At 39.3% G+C, this 24,894-nt stretch overlaps 2 protein-coding genes across 2 annotated transcripts in view; one reads left to right on the top strand and one right to left on the bottom strand.

Moving 5' to 3' along the window:
* CDKN1C (cyclin dependent kinase inhibitor 1C) overlaps positions 1–24,894 on the top strand; it is a 471,039-nt gene that overhangs the window by 327,031 nt on the left and 119,114 nt on the right. The gene's annotated exons all lie outside the window — the stretch shown is intronic.
* Positions 1–24,894, bottom strand: part of KCNQ1 (potassium voltage-gated channel subfamily Q member 1) — a 366,961-nt gene that overhangs the window by 249,820 nt on the left and 92,247 nt on the right. The window contains exons 3-9 of the mRNA XM_063117169.1: positions 15,890–16,016; positions 13,913–13,991; positions 13,673–13,769; positions 10,910–11,050; positions 2,571–2,681; positions 1,569–1,664; positions 564–692 (exon numbers count right to left, since the gene is read on the bottom strand). Coding sequence (XP_062973239.1) covers positions 564–692; positions 1,569–1,664; positions 2,571–2,681; positions 10,910–11,050; positions 13,673–13,769; positions 13,913–13,991; positions 15,890–16,016 — 780 coding nt within the window. The remainder of the gene's footprint in view (positions 1–563; positions 693–1,568; positions 1,665–2,570; positions 2,682–10,909; positions 11,051–13,672; positions 13,770–13,912; positions 13,992–15,889; positions 16,017–24,894) is intronic.

The raw sequence follows: 24,894 nt of genomic DNA, 5'->3' as shown, positions 1-24,894 counted from the left end.
AACTGTTAAAGATATAGGAGCCCTGTCCTCCTTTTCATATGGTCACCCTAACATATTCCAAAAGGGTATTAGAGGGATAGGCTGCCTCTCCATAACTGAATTTCCCCACTTGTCTTCCTCTCACCATTGTTGCTAACTGAGTTGATGCTGCATTCCACAAAGGGAGTCCTCAGCAGGATACAGTTTCTCTTCCAGTGCTATTGGCAGCTGAAACAGAAGGAAGGAGGGAGAGGCTCTTCCTCTTCCATATAAAGACCTGCCGTAGGCTACTGATGGGAAGAGGGGCAATCGAAGACTACACCACACTCAACACAGCTTGCTAGGGTTTTCTGCCAGTTGGTAGGACTGGCCAACCACTTTCACATATGAATGTGTGCAAATACCACATGATGTTATGCAAATATGGTTTATATTCTCTGCAGAGAATATAAAGGTATTATATACTCCAGAAAAGTTATTCTGTATAGCGAAAAGCATAATGGAGCAGTTCATTTCAATCTAGATCTAAATTCTAAAGTATCAAATGGAAAATGTCCAAAGAATATTTAAATGTAGCTCATTACCGACACCATTCCAGTTTTCTTTGGCTTGGGACTAGGAGACATCAAGTGATAACTTCTGGAAGGTTTTTTAATGTATATTTTCCACGTAGAAGAGTCTGGATTTTCTGATGCGTAGCACCGCCAGGCAGTCTAAAACATTTATTAGAAATGCACAACAGATTAACTGAGTTACTGAAACATTTGTGTATCACCAGAAAACAGTCAAGTTTACAAACATTAATTTATATAGGACAACACATTCTTCTACATTTCTGTAAACACACCACTAATCTCAGGACGGTGGAAATTTCAAAATTGCAGGTAGAGGGTTCAGTTCAGAAAACTCATGCCAGTAATGAGGCAACTCAGACCTTGATTCTGAATGAGTCCAAAATTCAAATACATTAATTCCATTCATCCACTGAATATTCTTCAAATTAATCTATTTTAAGTGGTCCCATTCCAAAAGAAAAGAAAAAAAAGGAAAGGATAAAAACTCATATAACCAAAAAGGGAAAGAAAAAGGCTGATTACAAAAATATACAAAAATATGTAATTGAAATAGCTCACAGTAATAATAATAATAGAACATACAACATGGTTCATGCAAAAAGCAAGCAATATTTACATCACTATTTTGAACGATGAAAGTCAATTGCTTGAAAACATACAGAAGAGAAAAATGAAAGGGACTGAAAATCCACTTCTGCTTAATAAGACAGGTAAAGCTAGAACTATATCAGCTAACCTAATTGTTTGAGAATGCTTTAAAAGCCCTATATGCCGAGTGTGCAGTAGCAGTGAGGAATGTATGAGAAATTCATTCAGTCTGAAGCAACTTACTAAATTTGCACCTCCTGAACCTCTATTTTGAAATGCACTTGCATTTCAAAATCTGCACTCTTCAGAATGTTGTCATGGAATTTGCAAGTCAAAAACTGCACACAATCCCTAATGGCAACAGTCTTCTAAAAGATTTTGCATTAAAATATATGCAGGAAATGTAGCATTTAGACACCAAGTCACCTGAATGAGAGAAGCAGCTGCTGGAATTTGTCGGTTGAAGTGCTTCTGTCTTTGTTTCTGCTGTACCTTCAGAGCAAATCCAGAACCAAGAATCCCCTAAGGAACAAAGGAAATAATTTTAAAATAGAAAATCATACTGCATATTTTTTTTAAAAAAACAGCCCTGAGTTTCTGGCTAATTCTGCTCGAATGGAATTTGGAACAAAGTTTGAGACTCTGCTAAATTGGGGTCAAATTGACTGATAGCTGCATCACTCCTGTCGGAATCCAGCTATTCCTATTTGAGCTGTCATATTTCCTATATTTTATATTATACATGACCCAGATATTTCTTACACATTTGCACCTTTACTTAGTCACACTGCGTACTAGTGTGTGTAGAGTATAGTGAAGCATACATATTGTCATGGCATAAAAAGTTAATGTTATTTTTGTGCATGCTTATTTCACTTATGCCAACTATTAATCGCTAAGGTTGCAACAGTGAACTACAAAATCCACAACCCTATTTCTATGTAACATACTGTGTAACTGTGTGCACAATGTACCTGACATGAAGTAATTGGGAATCCCTTGCTTGCACCAAAGTATCATGCATATACTGGAGCTTCTGCAAATTATTGATTTAAAGGCCACAGTTTTGAAAGGAGCAAGTGCTATGGACAGAAAATACATGACCATTTGTGTGAGAATACCATGCGACAAAGCCGAAATAAAATGATGGGAAACATGAATGCAGATCCTAGGTACACCCTACCAGAGTAGTACTTGCAGAATCTTGAACAGCAGCTACAACATTGTTGCTTAACACACTAATTTCTATCATTCTTCTTGGTAGCAAGTTTCATTGATTTAATTGACTGCAGCATAATAATAAAAGAAGTATGTAAAATTAATCTGTAGCCAGTATTATGTATTCAGAAGAGAAAGAGGAAATATTCCTATCATATATATTAATGTAAACTTAATTAAGAATAGTTCAAAGTATTCTAAGAAACTTACTGCAGGCAAGGCGAAAAATGAAATTGCAAACACAGAAAAGCAAGATGCAATTGTTTTTCCTATCCATGTCTGAGGTACCTTATCTCCATAACCAATAGTTGTAACAGTCACCTGAAATTTAAGAATAAACATTATTAGAACACAAGCACATAGTGTTGCTGATATATCAATCTCTCCCTCAGTCCTCCAGCCGGCTCTATCATGTATGGCAGGGGACTTTGTGGCAAAACCAATCTTGTCTGCCCCTCGCTGCTCCGAGCGCTATGCGTTCCGTTTTTATTCCCCAGCTTTTTGCCCCTTGCTGCCTCAAAAATGCACAATTGAGGTCGCTCTGGTCACTATCCCTCTTACATTCCCGGCTCAATTTTCAATTTTCAGTGCCTCAAAAATGCACAATTGGGGTTGCAAACAAAATGTATTATTTGTCAGTTTTTTGCAGGTGCACAAGTAAGCTCTTACTCTAACATGTGTAGTCTGGTCTTGTTAATTTCGTTATCTGTTTCAGCTGTCAGAAGGGAGTGTGTAATATACAAGGAAGTTGACAAAACAAGGTTGGATATTGCCTAATTTATGCACATTTGTGAAGGACTGGGAAGAAGCTAAAGGGAAGGAGGGACCGGGTGTCACAGTTCAGAAGCACCAAAAGTGGGGGGGGGACCCCCAAAGGCATAAGTGCATCAATATCCCCCATTTGGTGATGTGATCCTCTGGATTTCAGTAGTTGGACTGACGGTTCTCAGTGTCCTCCACCTTCTCAACACTTTCCTGACTGTCTGCTCTGGAAAGGGGAGATCTGAGTTCCCTCTGCTTTTCACATTTCCTTTTTGGAGCATTTACTGCTGCAGTTACTGCAATTCCCTAAAGGCAGTGTACCTGGGGTACATAGAAAGCAAAAGGACTTTGCAAGGCAGATTTCAGTGTCGGATAACAAATTCTAGCATCCTATCTCTTTCCTCTCAACATGCCCTATTATAGTTCAACATTCCACAACATTCCTTCCCTCCACCTACTTTACTATTATAACCCCCCAGCAAAACATTTCAGATTCTGTGCCAGGAACTGCAAACAGAATAAGTAGCCAAAGTCACTACCTTTAGGTGCTCGTATCTAATTCATACAATTAGGAATGTTTAAACACCTGTTTTGCCAAGCCATTTTGTATACTTTGACAAACTGATGCAAACATGATATTAGGAAGAAATCTATCATAGTGTAGTTGTGTATGGAAGAAACTTAATTGAGGAGAAGGAAAAGAGAAGAGGAAATTGAATTACAACATAGCTCATGTTAACATGCTGTAAATTCAAAGCATTAATTTAGGCCTTCATGATTTGGAAAACTTTATGGCGAATGAGGTTCCAGGGCCTATGGGTTACCTGCCCAAATCCTGCTCTTCTCTTTAGAGAAAAACTTACCAGCTCAACTCAAAATGAGCACTGTATTTCCAGTTTTATTTATATAAAGAAGATACTCGCTAATTCATGCCCCTATCTCAAGGAATCACAGCAAATGAGAAAAATGCCACATGGAATAATTCATATGATGCTTCAAGTTTTATAATGATGCAAAGACCGAAGGGACAGAACTCAAGCCAAGTTGGTTTAATTAAGCACTGTTTTACATTATTTAGAGAGTTTAGGATAAAATACATTTAGAAACACATATTTTGTAAGAAAAAATATGTAAAAAATGCATAAATATAAATTTCCATGTAGATTTTTTTTTAAAAAAATTGCAGATCAGTTCAGAAATGGGGCAGCATAGACTCATGAATGAACACATGCAAAACTGACACAGACCAGAAATGTCCATCCCTATCATGGATTCTTTATCCACATTTCAAGAGGAAGTGTGGATAAAGGTTTGCATAAGTGCTTCGGCTATTAGGCGGTATAAAAATGTAATAAATAAATAAATAAATATAAAATAAGATGTGCATAGGCGTCTCTCTATGTAAAAATACACATTTAGAAATAATTGCTATTATTTAAATAGAAATATACATTTCTATTTAAATGTCATCAGGCAACCTGTATGGAAATATCAAAACATAAGAATTGCCTTGCAGATCAGACCTAAAGTTCCTCTAGTCCGGTAACAGAGGTCAGTCAGATGGGAACTGGGGCATCTCCTGAACACTGTCTATCAAAGTGCAGGATTGCTGAAAAGGTCTCCATTGAGTGGGGTTTTGTCTGTTTAGCTACCCTGTTTAGCTCATTCTGGCTGCGCAGTGGCGCTGCATTGTTTATATGATACAGCCTCCAATTTGCAGCCACATCGGGCTTCACCCCTCTCCCCGAAACTGCACTTTTTGGCAGTGTCGATTTACCACAGTTGCTCTGAGAGCACCACGTTCTTTCCTCCATCTGTCGGTGGTGGCCTCATTTCAGGTTGAGCCAGTGGGCCTTCCTGGGGGTGGATCAAAGTTCAGGGTAGGTCCCATTAAGTGCAGGGGGCAAGGGGCAGCCTCAATGAACCGAATGGCTGCTGGCGCTGTGGCTTTTCCTGCCGGATAGTCCGCACTCCCTCCTACAATCAGGATTTATCATTTCCATGCTACAGCAGCAATGCTGTGGGGATTTGTGGGAACCAAGCAGCAAAGCAGCGTCATAAAGACACCCCCAATTCTGTTGCGCAATTCCCTGTTAATTTCAGTAGGACTGGAACAAATTCCCAACAGAATGTGCCAACCGTTAATCAATCTTCAAAAGGGGAGAATCAGACATTTTGTTTGCAATTGATTTCACTATCATAATACAAAGCTATTTGTAAATTTTCTGCTAAGCAACCCCAACATAAACTGTTTTGAAATATGTTTTCTTTACAAAACAGGGGAGGGGTTAATTTGTATTTGCTGCTTTAAAACCAGGATTGTAACATACTAAAAGAGAAGACAATATTTGAATAGCTTTGTTTGATCAGCTGGATAGTTTTACAACAGTATTATCAACAGAACAACGTACTTGCTCTCCAACAACCTTAGGGGCTGGAGTTTGGCATCACTGAAAGTCTGAGGAAATCATTTCCCAGCAAAGGCTGGTATAGTTGAAAGTTATATGAAGACAAATTACAAAGAACAATGACGCAACCAAAAGAAAAGGCAGATTCAAGAGAAAAATGATGTGTAAGCAAATAATCATGTTATTGAATTAAAATGTTAAGGCCTTGTAAGTGGAGGTTCATTGCCATTCAGATATAGCACAGAGTCTTGTAACACATATAGCACAGAATATAGCACAGAGGCTTGTAACACATTGACTGTGGCATAAACTTCTGAGAACTTGAGCCCTCAAACACATTATAAAATGACTCCTAGTCCAGAATAACTCTTTGTCCTTGAGGTGCTAAAAGATTCCTTGTTGGTTTTGCTACCTCTCTGGAATTTGCTTGTAAATAAATATGTAGAATGCTTGATTAAATGTTAAGTGTGGTCAACTGCAATGACTTCAAAGTTTTTGGATCAAGAAGCCTTGAATGAAGTCTGTGGATATTCATACTGATGGATACCATGTGGCAGTTTAAGGAAAATAAAACTGAAGAACCATGTATTCAAATATGAGAGAGCTGAACCAGGACTGATACAGGCTCCTCCACATTTTCTATTTAAATATTTGTTTCTTTAAAATATATTTATACTTCTTCCCATTAAAAAAAAATCCCTATGTAGTTTACTATAAATTATAAATCAGTAAAACACAATATTACAAATTACAAGGCTCCATAAGACAACCATCAGCTAATGGTTTCGGAAAGCCAGGGTAAGCAGGATTTTAATAAACATTCAAAGCACATGATGATTGGTGCCTGATGTATTGCACAGGGAAGGTTATTCCAGAGACTGGGTTGGTACCACAGAGAGGGCCCATTGCCACCGGAAAGAGCTCTGCTGGCTGTCGCACAGACTGCAAGGCCTCTCCTGAGAATTGTAGTGGTCTAACAGGTCTATGTAGGGGAAGACGATCTTTCAGTTAACCTGGTTGTAAGTTGTTTGGACTTTTATGTCAATAATTAAACCTGTCTCTATAGAAAATCGGCAGCCAGTGCAGATACATCATAAAGTATGTCAGCGTTCAAATAATTTAAAACAGAAATCTAACAGCAGGCTTCTCCAGGGGGCAAATGGGGTAGGGGGGCTTTGTGAGCTGGATACGGCTAAGAAATATTATGCTGCCTTTCTCTAAGAGAAGTAATCCTCAAGGGGAAGAAAGACCACTTTATGATTGGGCTCCTGACATGTCTGAATATGCATCTTCGGACATTTTGTTTTGTTTTGTTCATTTGTTATTATAACTCTCTGAAAAGAATAAACACATTTTACAACTGTGGACTTGCAATTTATGATCAAAAGTGGCACTGAACTTGCTATTTCATTGAAAATGCATTGGAATTTAACACACACCATATCCATGGATTATCACATTAAAATTGAATCACAACTCAGCAGGAAAAGCTAAATGTTTCAGTTAAGAACATGGTCACACATAGACATTTCTCCCTGCAAGGCTTTGATCTAGTAGAGGTCACCATGAGAGTGGTTGTGTGTCTAATCTCACCCCTGTTAAATAGCTAGAGGAATGAAGCAGCAAAAAAGTTAAGATTGCCATCGGAAATAGCAGGTGAGGAAGAGAAAATAAACAGTCAAAGGTACATGATTATTAGTGAAAAACACTGGCATATTTCAGTTAAACTTGGAGTGGGGGAGGAATAGATGAACCCCTTAACATATGTCATTTGAAAGTATTTTGAGAGCCCATAGATACTAAGGTAAAATATTTAGTAAATAATAAAATATGTGTTATTCAAATTAGTTTGGTTGAACAGCCACATGAACCAACCTCACTTTACCATAGTATTATACAAATGGTGTCACACTGAAGAATGCTAAAGTTTAACGTATTTATATCTTGATCCTGCCTGGTACACTCATGAAAATGAATTTTATCCCAGTTCAGGCGATTACCTAAATTATAGTTTTGGTGATCACAAGCAAGCCGCAGTGACACCCAGATTACACACACACACTCCCTGTTCTTACTCCTTCACACCATGGTTTAGGTGATCATCTGAACCAGGCTTACATACACACAAGAGGGTTTGCAGTTTGAAGCGGGGTGGGGTGGGGTGGGGTGGGGGGAGATCATATTGGGAAGAAACGCACAGACTTTCTCCACAGCTAAATCCCATTGTTGTTGCAAATAATCCATAGCACAAGCTGCTCCGTAATGGAAAATTGGGGCTGTACTTCAGTTACTTGTTGGATTGTGGCCACAGCTATTTATGATCTATATGTTTTAGCAGAAATATAATAATGATTTAGAATTTCTACCTTATAGGACTAAAATGGCCCAAATGAAGAGTGACAGTGGTGGTGGGGAGAGAACAGATTTGTTTTAATTACTTTAATACTTTAATGGGGCTATTTCAAATTTACATGTACATAAATTGACGAATGTGAGCAATGGCTACCCTGAAGAACTGGGACACGTGTCACCTGCAAATCGGTTCCGGCATGACATGGAAACCCAGACCGATGGGTTGTTTAGGGGCTGGCAACCCAGCAGCTAACTCAGTTTGTTGTTGCCTTGGGTTTGTTGTACCCTATGGTCTGGGCTCACACATCACACCGACAACCTCTGGTTGTGCTGATTGGAGGTTGTTTACAGAAAATGGAAGCTGTTCACATGTAGCATGCATCCCCAGAAATCATGGCTTACTTAATGCATGATTTGCTTCCGAATGCTGCCGCGACCTGCAAACAGCCCCTATATCATGGGCAGACTTTTGGGACAGCTAGAGTAAAACATCCCAGGAACTGATGACAATGACTAGGTTCACATTAAACAGTTGATCCTATTAAGATTGTTTCTTGGATGGGTTCTGAGAAAGCTAAACACATATTTTAAAGCTATCCCATCAGGCTACAGCAACGGGAAAGATGGGAAACAGGGCCGCTCCATCGGCTCTACTGAGATCAGCTCTATTTTGGCTCCTTCTCTCCCTGAACTCTTTCCCTTCCAGCTGGTAATTATAAGAATGACTTATAATAACTGGCAAATGAGTCAATTTGTTTTCCTCTTCCTTCATGGTCCCTTTTCCCTACCGTGTTGTGTCTTTTCAATTGGATGCTTGTGGGCAAGCACGGTCTTACTTGTATTGATCTTACATACACCACTCCAGGAGCCTTTTTCACTGAAGAGCAGGGTAAAAATGCTTTTTTAAGCCCTCGAACTTGAGAACTTAAGAGTATCCAAGGCAGGGCAGACGGAGGACAGAAGTGATCCTCTCCTCCATGCTCTGTCTGCCCTACCTTTTTTGCTAGACGGCCGATTTTGGCTGTTTAGCTTGGGGCTTCAGAGCAGAAGCATGGAGGGAGCACATCATATAGTAAGCTGTCTAAAGCTTCTGTGGTCTCCTCCCCTCCCCACCCCTGGGGATGCCCCCTTTTCATCCTCTCCACACTCAGTTTTATACGAACATGGAGAGGTGGCTGCCACGGTTCACTCCACAATGGCTGCAAGGAAGAGGGGGCACTTTCATGTCTCTGAGGTCAGAGCCAGAGAACTAAAAAATCCTATACCCCCATAGATGCTGTTTAGGAGACATAGGATTGCTCCATAGTTTAAGCCTTAGGGACGAACTAAATGTGAAGCTGGAGATGTGTGAATTGAGCTTGATATTGCTATCTTAGGGATTTGCTTTTCTTGACCTTTCCGTTTGTAATCTTTTGGTTCTGATAGTCAGGGGATCATTTAGCAACAGAAGCATTCAGCAACGGTGATTGTATTCAGATTGTATGCATATTAGTGCATATTTAGTAGGGGATTTTATTTTCTCTTTCAGTTTGTCTTCTTTTTATAGGCTAATTTTCCCGATTCCTATTGAGAGAAGCTTTGCAGCACTTACAAAGCACTGCTCATGCCTGACAGAAGTATACTTTTGCTGCCAAAATCAAGGGCAATGTCTTTTTTGCATGTGGTTGCATCTGCCACCTTTAATTAAGAAGAAATTCTGAAGAAATTCAACACATTGTTGTGCTATCTAACCCTTTAGAAAGGGTGAAAAAGCTTAAAAGGCAAGTTTTCTGATCCCACAAGAGATTTCACTGTATTTACTATTTACATATAGAAACAGGGAGGAGGGGAACTCATGAAGTTCATATAAAAGACTGTATAAAACAGATAAACTTTGCAACTGCTACACTGTTTCTCAGTTACTAAACACAGGTATATTGGTACAACACTTTTTTTTGGAATTAGATCTGCTCATGTAGCAAATCTAGTTCCAACTGCCTAAATATGCCTTGGCGTCACCTGTCCACACAGCTGACCAGGAGAAGAGCAACTCCAGAATAGATGGCCCTGTCATTATAGCACAACTCTATCATTACACATTGAGAGTCAAATGGATTCAAATCATCGTTTTTAAATAGCTCATTATCCCCATTACAAATAAAGCCATGGAATGATCACAAAGCATTGGAGAGATTGTAGAGAGTGACAACATCATGTAAAGGACCTGCAAACGTCTGTGAGTAACCAATTTTGTTTGCAGAATAAAAGACATGTGAAGAATCCCACAAGTTTTCAGGTCCAAAAGCAGTAGGGTCACACCTCCAGTACTGATAAGACCTGATCCGTACTTTAGTATTGCTGAAACCAATTAGATAATTCACTTGTTCCCACCTATAAGTTTCAGCAAGAGCGGGTTAAGGAACAGGCCAGATGACTGCTTCTTTGTTAATATACAGCCTCATCCTTAATTCTAGCCTAGTAAGACAGGAGATTCTGGGTGCCTTCAGTACATGCAAAATAGTGCATAAATGTGTGCTTTCTTCACTCTTGAAGCCACTTTGCTATCCTATACTTCTGGGGTATAGCCAGAATCGTTTTGGGTTAGTCTGAGTGGCATTTAGCATTATGAGAACAAGCTTAGTATGTATACACTCCCCCCTCCACTCCAGCAAAGGCAAGAAACCAGGAGCTTGAACTTTCATTTTAGATTAATCACATTTTCATGTGGTTTGAAGTTGTTTTGTTCCAACAAACCATAATTAAGATTAAACAGTTTGAAATGGTTCAGAGCTGCGGTTAATCTCAAATGGAAGCAAAAGCCTCTGAATGTCTTGCGGACATACCAGAGAAGGAGAGAGAAGCATGCAAACCTGAGAGTCATTCTCTGAATACTAAACCATGGTTTAGAGTTACATCCAAATGAAGCTACAGCATGGATTCTGCCCACCCCCACCCCAATGTATATAGCGATGAATTCCATGTCTTAGAAATATACCACATTAGAACAAAATACCAGCTCTTTAATACTCTACTATAGATTATACTTACTACTCCCCACCAAAGGGCATCTGCATAGCTGCTAAATTCATGTTCTCCTGAATCATTCACCGCATCTTTTTCAGCCAAGTACACAAAATATGAAGAGAAAATCAGGCCTAGAAACCCAATGTACAGGGTGGTTATCAGTTCCTAAAAGAAAAATAAGAACAAATGAATTTGTGTCATACATAACACTGCTACTGCTAGAAGATATTCTATAAAACTAATCATTGGTCCTTGTGGTCAACTACCTCATTGGGCTCTGTATTCTGCCCAGTTAAGACATGTCAGTGTACTAGATGGCATCTAGAGAGAATGTTTCGAGTACCACAGACTCTGATTCTACATGGTCAAGATCTCAGCACAAAGTCCTCAAAAGAGTTGAAATTTCCAGTTTGTTGCAAATCAAGACTGACTACAAAACATTTTCCCTCAGCTTTACATAAAAAGGATTCTGGTAAGCCACTTGCACATTGGTTGTAAATGGAAGAGAGCTATCATGCTTCAAAATTGCAAATTTAGGTTGTAATAATGATATCCCAGATGCTCTTAAAACAAAGAACTGAAAAGTGATTCGTTGACAGCACATTCCTATGAATGTCTATTGAGAAGTCAGATCTATTGACTTCAGTTGGCCTTACTCTCAGGGAAGACTGTATAGGATTACAGTCTGAATTTTAAAACTGTCAATTAAGACTGATTGCTAAATCTACCATAAACATAGCTGGGAGAGAAACTAGGATCTGGACAAACTGTAGCAGGCGTGAAACAAATTAGACCAGAGGCCTAGCAAGATATTCACAAGTCTTTTGCCCACACATGCCGCTCCTTTATACCTCTCTTTGCTGAAAGCTATGATTAAGCCAAGAAGCCTCTAATTAACCAGTTTCTCATTTCATCCAAACCAGGAAACTATAGCTGCCATCTTAGAAGCAAACCAGGATATTAAGTCACTGTTTGAAGTTGTTCTAATTAAACTGTATTTTCCCAGTCCAGAAGAAAAAGGAATCTATGGTTAATTAGAGTCTTTCTGTTTAATCACAGCTCACAGCAAAGGAAGGAGGAAAGAGGCTGCAAGCATGGACAAAAGGCTCATGCATGTATTGCCTTAATAAGCCACAATGGCTTAATAAGCCATGATTTGATCATCTGAACAGTTTCACTTCCACCAAATAAAACTAAACTTCTAAAGTAAAGGAATTATCATTATTTTCAAGTAACCCATTGAGTACACAGTAGGATATTACATGAAATTAAAAATCAGAACTCAAAAGGGAGCTAGACTACTTTCTAATACTTTCACACTGCCTTGTCTCTTTCATCAGCTGAATATTAAAAACAAACAGCCTGACCACAAAGCAAAAACATATTTGAATACAAACCAATTTGTTCCCACAAGTCCAAGTAAAAGAATGGTTTACCGAATAGATTTCAGCACTCTGATGGAGATTTGGCTTATAAGACCCTTTTTACTGTTGTCATTCTGTGTTTTGTTATTTTAAAATTTTGTAAGCTGCCTCGAGGCCTCAGTGATAAGGCATGGTGGTAAAATGTTATAAAAACACAACACAAGTATGAATTGTATTTTATTTGAAACATACATCTATAATACTATAGAGTGATGCATGCACATGCTTAGGGAAAATGTGTAAAGGGATACATGGTGGGACACAATCCTGCTAACATACCATATATTGATTTAAACACTTTCCCCAAGTATATGTATGTATCTGTGTTGTGAACTTTGACAAGACCACACCACAAATGATTTGCGGCTCAGTCATATCAAGCTACATTCCCTGTATTGGCACAAACATTAGTCTGTGCTACTAGAGGCTTCTCCCAAACGAGTAATTTATAGCATGCTACCGACTGGCCACACATGGAAGTTTCCAGGTGGGTTACATGATGCTATAAACGAACAGGATGTCTTCCATGGTTCCTCCCCACCATTCCATTTTTTAAAAAAGAAATCAGAGATAAGCTGGAATAACCCCCTAATGGCCCAAATTCGGCAGTGTGCAAAGTTGACATTGCACTATAAACTTGTCAAGGAAAGGCTTTCCCTGCTATCAGAAGGAGAAGAGGGTAAAATGCCTTCCTGCAACAAAGGGAGGCAGATCTGGCTTACTCTCAAGTAAGGGAGACCCTTTGCACACATTCCAGGGAGGGAGGGAGGCACTCCCTTGAAACATGTCTGCTGTTTAAAGAAGCCCTGGGAAACAGCAGGATCTTCCCCCTTGTCACCTCTCTCCTCCTGTGTAATGCCATTTCAATCATGCCGAAGAAACAGGAAGCACAACAGCCCCAGGTAAACAATGTAATTTATTTCTCTTAATGTACAGACTCTCTACAGCTAACACAGCATCCTATCCCTGGCAAAGAAGGCAGTCATGGAGCTTGGTTCCCTACTAAGAAGAGCCATCCATGTTTAATATGGCCTGGCAGTAGCCTCTATGATTCCAATGAGCTACAAAAGTCCATCGCACACTAAATAAAGGGTCAGGGAAGGCGTTTCTCCTGCCGTGAACTCAACAATGCTCCAGCAGGGACATTATATTCTGGAGCTCTGGTAGAGGAAAGGGGGATTTCATTTAGACCTAGGCACTTCAATAACCATGTGATGGTCTACAGAAAGGGTAGGCAACTTGTGGTCCTCCAGTTGTTTTGGCTTACAACTACCATCATCCCTCACTGCCCACCCTTGATCTACAATATCTGGCTGCCCAAATATGCTTATTATTCTCACTTCCTTTCTAGGGTTTTACATACCTGTCTATGTATGAAAACTACTGATCCCAACAGCCTCCATGTGCCGCCCTGTCGGTCTACATGCAGCATGCGCAGAATCTGCAGAAACCGGATGCCTCTAAAATAAGAGTTTATTAAAAGAAAAGGACATGAAAACAAAGTGAGAACTCAAGTTTGAAAGTGGAAGAACGATGATAATACAAGAGACAGGTAGAAAGAGGTACAAAGAAAGGATTTTAAAATTATATTTAACATTTTTACCTGATAGCAGAGGTTGCAAAAACTTGACCTTTAGAGCCCACACAAAGCACTATCATTGAAGCAACAACTACAATTAGATCTGGAAAATTAAAAAAAAAAATAGTGTGAGTTACATAGTTCATGCAACTTACAATATTCATACAGTTCATATAGTTATAGTATTTTATCCTGAAACCAGATTGCAATTGTGTGTGGAGGGGTATGTGCGCATACATGTTCCCCTGATGGCCAAGAATTAAAATGGAAAAAGATTACAAACCTCAATCTTTAAAAAATAATTGTATTTTTGCAACTATTATTCAAACAACTACATTACTTTCTCTCAGCATCTATGGACATAACACACATTACAGCAAATAATAACACTTAAATGGACAATTCAAATATGCAATTTGCACTAAAAGAGGGAGGGGTAGTTCACCCTTCCCCAGTGCTGCTTTTCCTCTGCAAGCGGTAACTTTCATGAAAACATCTTAGCCACAGATGTTTTCACAAAGAGCGTTCACTTTTCTGAGCATGGGGTAGTCGCAAGTAGTCACTGCAAGGCAGAGATTGAGTCCGACTTTTACCTCTTATCTTTTTTTCCTCTCTCTGGTTCTTGGGAATGTATTACTCTAGCTGATAAAGCCTTGCTATGGCTGAGGAAAGACTTTTCTTTTTGCCTCCCATTTTGGAATTTACTCTGACATTACAGAATTCCCAGGCCCTCTCTCTGTGTTCCGACAGAGCATAAAAAGGGAAGGTATGCCCTCTCCTCCCTCTCTCCAGTCTTCCAGCTCCCACCTTCTCCCCAGCCCTCTGAAGCCAAGCAGATCACCACGCAACCTCCATGGCTGACAGCCATCTTATTCCTCCTCCTTGTCTCCACCTCCTGATTCTTGACAGCTTTCACAGTTAACTCTTAATTTATTATTTATTTATTTAAAACATTTGTATCCCGCCCTATATCACTAGGATCTCAGGGTGGCATACAGATAAATTGCCATTTTGTTATACTTTCTCCATAAAATTTAGTTTTAAGAAAAGCTCTAATATTATATCTGTTCTTCTCTGAGTATCGAAGTTGTTAATGCTGTACTCCTTTGAATTTGGAAAATGTGTCTGGTTTATTGACCAGCACTACTATACAGACAGCAGCAAAACACAGTCAGGGTTACTGTGGGAAACAGTTCACCTAACAACTACACACCATAGAGAATGAGAAACTAGTTACACCTCAAATAATTCCCTCCTAATCTGATCTATGCACTTCCAGCAGCATGGGTTGGAGATCCTTCCTGATCCAAGACAGCTTCCATGAAGGAATTCTGCCTTTATGTCCCTTATGAAGCATCCCGCCCACCTAGTTACACATATAATCTATCCAGATGATCCTTCTGTAATATACTGCAACATAGGAGAACTGTACAGTAGCAGAGATAATGACCAAGTTCACATGTGCTGATCAATCCCTGTTTAATAATGGAATGGCGGGGGGAGGGGGACAGGAGCAAGCAAGTGTGCCACTTGCTTCAGTTTTCAATTAACTACACCAAGGCTGAGTTCGGATGACATGCTAATCAATGGTTGTTTCCTATTCTGTTCCTATTACACCTCCCTCCCCCGGTTGATTAGCGTGTCGTCCAAACTCAGCCAGAGTTTACCAATAACAAACCATGGGCAACTGTTGGGTTAACTCTGGATTATTTAACCCCTAAACAACTCAAAGTTCTGGGTTCGGGGGTTCGGGCATCACAAAATAACCCAGGAACAAGTGTTCTTGGGTTTTTAACTAAAATCAGAAGTGGAAAATGGTGTACTCGCTCTCTCGCTATCACAAACCCTGTAAATTCCTGGGTTAAACAACCAAAGAATTTGCTATGATGTGCAAACTGGGTCAATCAGTTCTGCTTAAACAATGCAAAACAATAAAAGCTTCTTTTTTGAACCTAAGTGATATCATTCTACACAGAACCATTCAACGCTGTATATACTCACCAATGATAGAAATGGGCTTCCTAGCAAAACGAAGCCTTCCCCATAAGCCAACATATTTACTGCGGCATCCTGATGACCACAGTCGAACCACATACTCCGTTCCAAAGAACACCACTAATACAATTTCCTAGAGGAAAAAGATAGGGGGCTAGATTAATTTAACATGCTTTTAATACTTTTCAGATGATATTAGGAGAAAATGAAATATGAGATCTAGGAGTCAAGATCTAAAGGAAGAGATAATCTGGAGGACAATTACAAGTTTTAAAATTAGTACATGGAATTTGGACCATTCACATGTGGTAAAAATGAAACAAATCTGCTTGTAGAATCTGATATTAATCACATTTCCTCAGAGTCTCACCCAATTCAACAGTACTTAATTTCTAGCAAGTATAATTAGGATTGCAGCCTCAGTTTCAAACTTCTGACATATAATAGAAGGATGTGATTCAGACAACATAAATACAGACCTTATATTAGAAAAGTATCTGCCTCACTTCTACAGTGTGTAAGAAGGAAAAGCAAGACACCACTGCTTTATTTATTGGATTTTAATTTCATAGGAAAACTTTATAAAACCATAAATTCAAAATACTGCCCAAAAGAATATACCATACCACAGCAGAATTTTGCACACAATGGGATCTTGTTTTCCTTTCATTAAATTCATTTTTAACAAAATAATTATTTGAAAATATTATTAAAACTTTCTGTAAATCTAAAATACTGCATTACTGTAAAATACTACACAAATATACCTGGGAATAAGCCAATGGGGCTTACTTCTGAGTATAGATAGTTAGAATTACACTGCTGGTGATACATGAAAACATTAAGACTTTTTTTTGTATTCTGTTTCTTAGTCTTTAGATTATTAACTTTTACAAATTGCCTGAATATACTAGGATTTTTCTGTGTCCTTTACATCATTATACAAATAAAACTCATAGGTTCCCCCACCATCCTGAATGAAGGCAGCTAATAAGCAAGCAGAAAAACCATATGGGTCATTTTAAAATAAAAATAAAAATAAAAGGCAGTTATAAGAAACTCATGCTATATATGTGCTGCAAACCACCATCTTTTAATATACCAAAATACAAGAAAATAGTGATTAACCAAAATCAACTCTGAGAAAGAGAAAAGAGAAGGTTACCCTGAACAAAAACTCCACAGATGCAAATTAGAGTTTAATTTTGTAAGAAGAGTAAGAAAATAGAAAGAAACAAAAGGCTAAGTTATGGGTGCTTTCAGATTTGCAATGTGTGGGTTTGGTGGGGTGGGGTGGAGGAGTAGGGGGAGTGAAATTTGCATGAGAGTTGTGTGTTTTTAAAGACCCTCCATGGTTCATTGGATAACAGGAACACTGACAAATATGCAAATATGGCCTGCCCTAAAGACAATGAAACAGACATGTAGTCAATGGTTACTGTCATCCAGTTCTTTGCATGACATGCAGACAAGCTTAGAGAACATTGATTGTTCTATAGACTCCTGCAACTGGAGAGAACGACCAGTCGGCTTACACCAAGACACATTTTTCACTCCTGACGTTTTGATAAAGGCTTATTGACCTAAATGAGACCCATGTTATTCAGGAAACATCAGAGGTGAAAGTGCACAAGCTGTTCTTCATGGTCATACACAAAAATGCCAGGTATCCATTAGCAACTGGCAAATTCCCCCTCCCCTGCCCGTGGCTGGGTGACAGACAAAAGTGTTTTTTAATATCTTGCCTTGTATAAACCCAATAAGTAATCTCGTGGGGGAGGAGGAGACGGATTGATTTTTGTCACTACATTTAGACACAGCTGCCGGAGAAGTTGCAGACAGGCAAAAGGCTACGCTATTTACATTTAAAATAAGTTGGGACAGTCATTAGAAAGGCAAACAAACAAGTCCTCATGAACTACTTCAATATACCCTACATACCGTTCCTGAGTACGTTGAAGTTTCAGTCATTTAGATGTGAATGTATTTTACAAAGGCAGCCAGAATACATTTTGAGAACTCTTGCAATTGTGAATCACCACAGCTTCAAAGCTAGTGAAGTTATCAGCAGTGAGTTAGGTACTAAAAATACATCTCACACAGGAGATGAACAATTCAAAATAAGAACTATTTTGCGGCAGATTGCAAAGTGTGGGTGTATCTTCTGTTTGGATGATCTAGAGAGGTCCAGTCTGAGTTCTCATAAACTTCCTGGACCAAGTGGAAGCTGGAATCCTAAACATGCTTACTAGTGAGTAAGTCTCATTGAACATAGTGAAACTGACTTCCAAGCAACTATGCATAAATTGACACAGGAAGGGGAAATGCACAATTTCGGTGGGTGGGTGAGGCCCTGTGAGGACTCAGGCAGGGGCACGCTTGTGATGGGAGTGCCCAACTGGGTCCGGTGGTCTGACATGTGTGTGTGTGTGGGGAGTCCACTGGACTCAGTTGGGTGCTCGTAGCATTCCTACAGGAGGGTGCTGTTGCACATCCGCTTGTGGGTTCCTGTGAGCATCTCATTAGCCAATGTGTGAACAGGATGCTGGATTGGATGGATCCTTGGTCTGATCCAGCATGACTCTTCTTATGTTAAGACTCTTGTATTGTAAAAACAGATGGTTACACCTACTCTTCTGAAACTACAATCAAAACTGTAGGAGTCAGAAGACATGCTAGAAACATCAGGGCTGAGTCATGAATTTCCATTGTCAGTGGTCTCATGGCCTGGTACTCTGGGAGACCTGGGAAACTGAAGCCTCCAGTGACAGTGACTATGAGGAAGTGCCAGAACCAGTCCTCCTGAACTGGGGTCCATTGTCTCGAATCTCATATCCTATCCACAAGACCCCCTTGTGAACAGGGAGGTCCTGAGAAGCTGTCCACAACTGACTCTTCGCTCCCCAGGAGAATCCAGTGCCTACAGGAAAAGGCTACTGACCTTTTAACAGCCAGATACAGCATTTGAGGGGGTGGAACTTCCATAGCGATACTCCTGGCCTGAATATAAATCCCTGCCAGTTGCTCCCAGTTAGCACTGGGGTATCATATCAATACTCTGTGGTCTTGAAATCATTCCAAGTCCTGGGCAGGTAGCTGTGTTGCGGGCTGTGGTACTAAAACTGCTCCTATTCCAGTTGCCTGTCCCACATTGTGCTTCCTCTCCTGAGCTATTGCCCAGAGCAGATGATGGGATCACTTCCAGAGCAGGACAATGTCACGGCATGAAGATATTCCATGCCAGCACTACCACTTTCATGAGGTGTCTGGTGCTGGTATGGAAACTCTCTCCTCCTATCTGTATCTGATGTTCATAATATGTATCTATTTCTGGATGTGGCAGCCAAAAGCTGTGTCCTATAACTAAATTCTTTGCATCAGAAGTTCTGGACTTGTATCACACATTAATTAAGAATCCTTGCAAGCTTTTGGATAGACAGCTGCAAAGAGAAAACCTTTGTTTAAACACAAATGCTCCTGGGACGAAACACACTGATAATCAGGAGAACTAGAATATGCACCTCCAATTCATGCACGTATAAAAGGTCTTCTCTCTGCCATACTTCAAAGTGCAAAGAAGACATTCCCGATAACTAATGAGCTTGACCTTCTTTGAATGAGGGACACTTGCAACTTGCTTAAGTAAATTTAACTTTATGCTGGAATTCTGCCGCTGGCAACCACTGACCAGGAGGCAGCTTCATATGTGTACTTGCTAATCTTTGGACAAAGTCTTAGCTGCATGATATGGTTTCTCTAAAAAGAATTAGAATTTGCATGGTAAACATGCAACTGGAATTTAATTTAATTTAATTTTAAATAGTCATCAGCTGAACCCAAAACAAAGGCACAGCAAAGGAACCTTAAAAACAGACTATCTTGCAGTCCTATTTTAGCAGAGAAGCACTACGTGGTTTCAGAAAACCTCAACAAGATATTTAGACTAAACTAAAGTTTAGAAAGGAGCTAAAAAGTATTAAATGTAGCTCTACCTTAACAAAAGCCACAATGCAAACCTAGTTCATGGAAAAGTCTGTTTATAAACAAAAGGTGTAGAGTTAGTTCAAGCACAGTGTAGGCTTAGTTTTAAGTCATGAAGTGCAGCTCTTAAGCTAAAGTTTAAGTATAATCCTCAGGCCAATTTAAGAGTTGAGCTGTTCAGTTTTAATTAATAAGCAGTTCTTAAATCTAGAGTGTAAATCCATTGAGTCAGGATCACAGTGCATTCTCAGAACCGTGCTGACTCGTTGTTGTTGTTGTTGCTGTTGCCGTTGTCTCTTTTCCTGCTCCTGGTGTTTTTTATAGATGGACATGATGGGCTTTGCCAAGTCATGCTGTCTTTAACTGATTCAGAAATTTCCTGACTATTGAGCATGTTTTAAGTATGACTGCTTTTTGGATGTTGGTGTGGATGTAGTTTGGTAGGCCCAGTTTCTGAAGGTTTTCTGTATATTTTTTTGATGTGATGCCAGTGACTGATGTGACTTATGGAATGATTGTGACTTTTTTCTGTTGCCATAGTTCTTTAATTCCCATAGCCACTGGTGTATATTTCTCTCTCTTTTCCTCTTCCTTTTCTACAACATCTTTGTCATTAGGTATTGCTATGTCGATGAGGTGTGTTTATTATATTATTATTATTATTATTATTATTATTATTATTATTATTATTATTATTGCTAAGGTTGGACTCCAGCCACATAGGCCTTTTGAGGGTTGCATGTGGCTGTGTTTTTTGCACACCTGTCCTAACTCAAATTTTACTAATGCACACGTACGTGCACACACACACATGTGACTGAGAGAAAGGCTTGTGCTTTATTTTCCATAGCAAACACACACAACCTGCCAACCACCCAGTATATATACTACTCTGTGTTTAATACATATCAGGAAAAGTAGTCTAGTAGTCTCAACCCTCCTGGGCTTTACTGAAACTGCAGCCATAGTGTTTTATCTCCAACAATAATCTCAAACCAAATCTCAAATAAGAGGTTTGGTATCTCTCTACTAACTTGAGCAAGTGTTTGGCCAAAGACTTTTCCTTTACCTTGAGGACAACTTTTGCCTGCTAATATAAGCTCATAGTGCACCTGTGCCTGACCCGTTTCACATGCAGTCATTATTGGCAAAGGACTACACAGTAATATTTTTTAACGTCTGACTAGGCTAGACGACATTCAGTTGGAATTTGCACACAAACTATACTGCGTCTTCTGTTTTGCTACAATAGCCTATTTGGTTTAGAACTTTTTTTAAAAAAAGTTTCAGCATGTTGCAGAAAGCATCACAATCCTGACACCCACCAAAATTTTCAAATCTTGCAACATCTAAATACAACCTTTGGCAGAAATCTGCAAGTGATTGAGTTGATATCATCTAAAAGATTAAATGCTTGGTTTTGAGCTAGCAAAACACTAACCATTTCATTAGATTCATACTCTTGAATTAAACACAGGCACAGGTGGCAGCTTGTCATAGCTCATAGGGTGCTACGCTAGAGGACCACCTGACCTTGTTGGGGGGCGGCTTTTCAGAGCACATGGGGCTGCTACTGGAAGGCGAGAACTGAGACATCCTTGCCCCTTGCACAAGGCTCCCGATTCCCATACGTCACATACAAAGTAGAAAACAGTTGTTGCAGACCAATGTATAATTTTCAGTTTCTGCTACTTTATGTAGGAATCTTTGATCATTGGCACCATTTATAAAGAAATTGATTTTTATTAGTACTGTGCCGAAAATTTCTTCCACATTTTTTGACCATTCTCATTCAGTTTGATAAAGAACATTAAAAGGAGAAGAAAATTTCAGAAAAATGGGGGTCTTATGTTTATCTTAGTTATGAGTATCCTGTATAAGTATCCTGTATTTCATTGTACAATCATTTCTTTGGTGGTCTAGAGCCTCCCTGGCTTCTTGAACATCAATTAAAGCCCAGGGGAAGAAATCATGATGTAACTCTTCTCCCATGGGCCCTTTTCAGATCAAGAAGCATGGACAGCTGGGGAGGCTACAAAGTGTCGGAGAGATCTGTGACAGACATTTTAAAAACACACACAGCACCCTTAGTCACCATGCAACGATAAGCTCAAAAGCACCATCAAAAGAAATTCTAACACGGCCTGAGAATAAGGCAGAAAAACAGAAGCCTCTTTCATAGGGGAAGAAAGGTTTTGGGAAATTGGAAGAGAGATCTTGGATAGCACTAGCTCCACTTCTTCCATAGAGCTGGACACAACACTGCCTCTCCTCAAAACACTACAGGGCTTGCAGGGAAGGAGTGGTTTGTATCTGAATTAGAGATAAAGAGTAATCCTTGAAAACTTTAGGGAAGGAGTTGAACCTGAAAGAATGATAATTGGAGTTTAGTCAAAATTTCTCAGGTTGTTTTCCTCAGAAATATTCTGAAATTTTTATTTTAGTTACTCCCCCTGCCTAGAAAGAGAAGGCCACTTTGGAGAATTTTCTCTGAATTTTCTCCGTCATTTTCTGTGGTGGTTACCTCCTCCATCATCCTGCAAAAAAACCCCAGCCTGTCAGATACTGTGGAGGATGCAAAATGGTGACCAGGTTGCCAACACAGTTGCTGTTATCACCACTCACTGTAGAAGCACAAAAAACATTAGGAAAAAATAAAGGAAGAGGCTGTACTATAGCCACGGTCAATGATGAGCACCACCCCCTGAAAACCTGTTGGAGAGTTTCTCTTGCTCCTGAAGAAATCCAGTGAAATGGTCCTTCCAGTTTCTCTGTCCGTAAATAGGGTGGGGAATTCTGAGAGGCCAATTGCATCCAGCTATACCTTTTATACAAACAATTATTTTATCTCTGACCAGTACATTGTCTTAGGCTGCAATCCTATACTCACTAACCTGAGAGTAAGTATGGTAGAGCTCAGTGGGGTTTACAACTGAATAGACAAGTACAGAATTGCATTGGTATTCTATTTTTAATGTCCTACTTCATGGCTTTCTCCAGCACACAGATTCACTCCAGGCAGATAAAAACACAGATGACAATAGAGTCTTCTAACCTTTCAACTATTTTATGAGGGTTACTATTCAAAAAACCCTCCCCCATTGTCAATTGAAACTTTTAGTAAAAAAACCCAACAACAACCCAGGAATTTGCTTTCAAAATATTTTCTATCTTTTTGTTGCCAATAGCAAGATTCCAACATCCTTGGAAATAAGCCTTTTTCAGACACACTGCTCCACTGTTCAAAGGACAGGATGCAATATCAATGGGACAGAATACATTGTTTGATTTATATTATGGTCTGTGCTCTGTTACTGATTCATATCATTTATGAGTAAGCTACAACTGAAGAACATCAACAGTGTGACCCAAGAGCCCCTTAACACATTTTTCATTCCCTCCCCCCCCCCCTTGAAAATGTGTGAGGAATGAAGAGAGTTTAAATGCCAAAAGAAAAAATGTTTCTTGGGGATTATGGAAGGTCTTTATATATCTGACTAGGAAACTAAACTTGGTATCCATGCTGGTCAACCATGTTCCTTCCTTTCAAAGGCTGTATATAATAAACTGTTAACATAATCCAACATAAAGAGCTGTTAAGTACATTTCAAAAAGGCCCAACTTTTATTTCAAGGCTTAGCAATTGGAAACCAAATGAGAAAAACAACATTACAGTTACTTACTGCCTGTTTTTTAAAAAAAATTACCCCCCCCAAAAAAACAGCATAAAACCTTTTCATTTGTGAAATTAAAAACAAATCTACCATATAATTGTTATTCAGTCACATCTGGACAATCCGTAAGCTGTTCTTGATGTCACACTCCACAATGATAAGAGTTCAAGCAACATATTTCTGCTTGACATTTACATAAACACAACCTGCTTTTGCCTCAACCTGCTCCAGGGAACAGCCATCAGGCTTCTCCCCACAGCTGCAATAACAGTGATACACTAAAGCTGTATCCCGCGGGCACTTAATTCACCTCACTGAAAAACATATGTGCCAGTGCTGAGATCCTCCCTCAAACTAGGAGTGTGCAAAGCTCATCCAGTCAGCATTTTAATGTTACCTCAAAAAGTTAGCCAAGGTGTACAAAAATATTTCCATTCAAAATATACTAAGCTAAATGCACCATAAGTCACCCTGCAGCAAAAGGTAGCTAGCACAAACCAGCTATTCAAGAAAAATAATATTGTGGCCATTGTTTGGCACGTAGGAGTTACAGGCATCCTCCAAAAAGGGAGCTACTTGCCTGTAACTATAATACTTTAAGTGTGATCAACGCGCAGCCGCAGCTCCATTCAGCTTTATTATCAAGGTACTGTGCCCTCCTTTATGAGCCTGCTGGGTGACATCACAAAATGGCTGCCATTGGAGGCATGGCTGCTTAAGCTGCTCGTCAAAATGAAGGAGGGGAAAAACACTATGTGAATGCAATGAAAAAGAAGAGATAGTCTCTAGTGTTAGAAAATAGAAAAAGGGTTTTATTTTTTGCTACATATATCTTCAATCTTTAAACATTGTATTGTTGTAAAAGGACTTAATGTATAAAAAGCTCGACGTTTCGGAACTCCTGATCCTTCTTCAGGAGCTTCTGAAACAAAGTAACAACCGTGAACCACAAGTTAAATGCAGCAGGTTTTTTTTTGTTCTTTCTCTGCTGTAGGAGAAAGAACGAAAAAACTGCTGCATTTAGCTGTTTTAGCTTACTGTATTTGGACTTGTGGTTCACGGTTGTTATTTTGTTTCAGAAGCTCCTGAAGAAGGATCAGGAGATCCAAAACTTCGAGCTTTTTATACATTAAGTCTTTTTACAACAATACAATTTTTAAAGATTGAAGATATATGTAGCAAAAAATAAAAACCTTTTTCTATTTTCCAACACTATAGACTATCTCTTCTTTTTCATTGGATAAAGTGCTCCCCAAAAATCTGAGTACAAAGCAGAGGTGGGATCTGAGCCCCAGCACATTAAACACTTGGCGCAGAACCTATAATTTTCAGTGCCAACAGAAATTTATTTCACTG

Source organism: Elgaria multicarinata, chromosome 2 (genome assembly GCF_023053635.1).
Source record: "Elgaria multicarinata webbii isolate HBS135686 ecotype San Diego chromosome 2, rElgMul1.1.pri, whole genome shotgun sequence".
NCBI classification, from domain to species: domain Eukaryota; kingdom Metazoa; phylum Chordata; class Lepidosauria; order Squamata; family Anguidae; genus Elgaria; species Elgaria multicarinata.
This window is presented reverse-complemented; position numbering and strand designations above follow the sequence as displayed.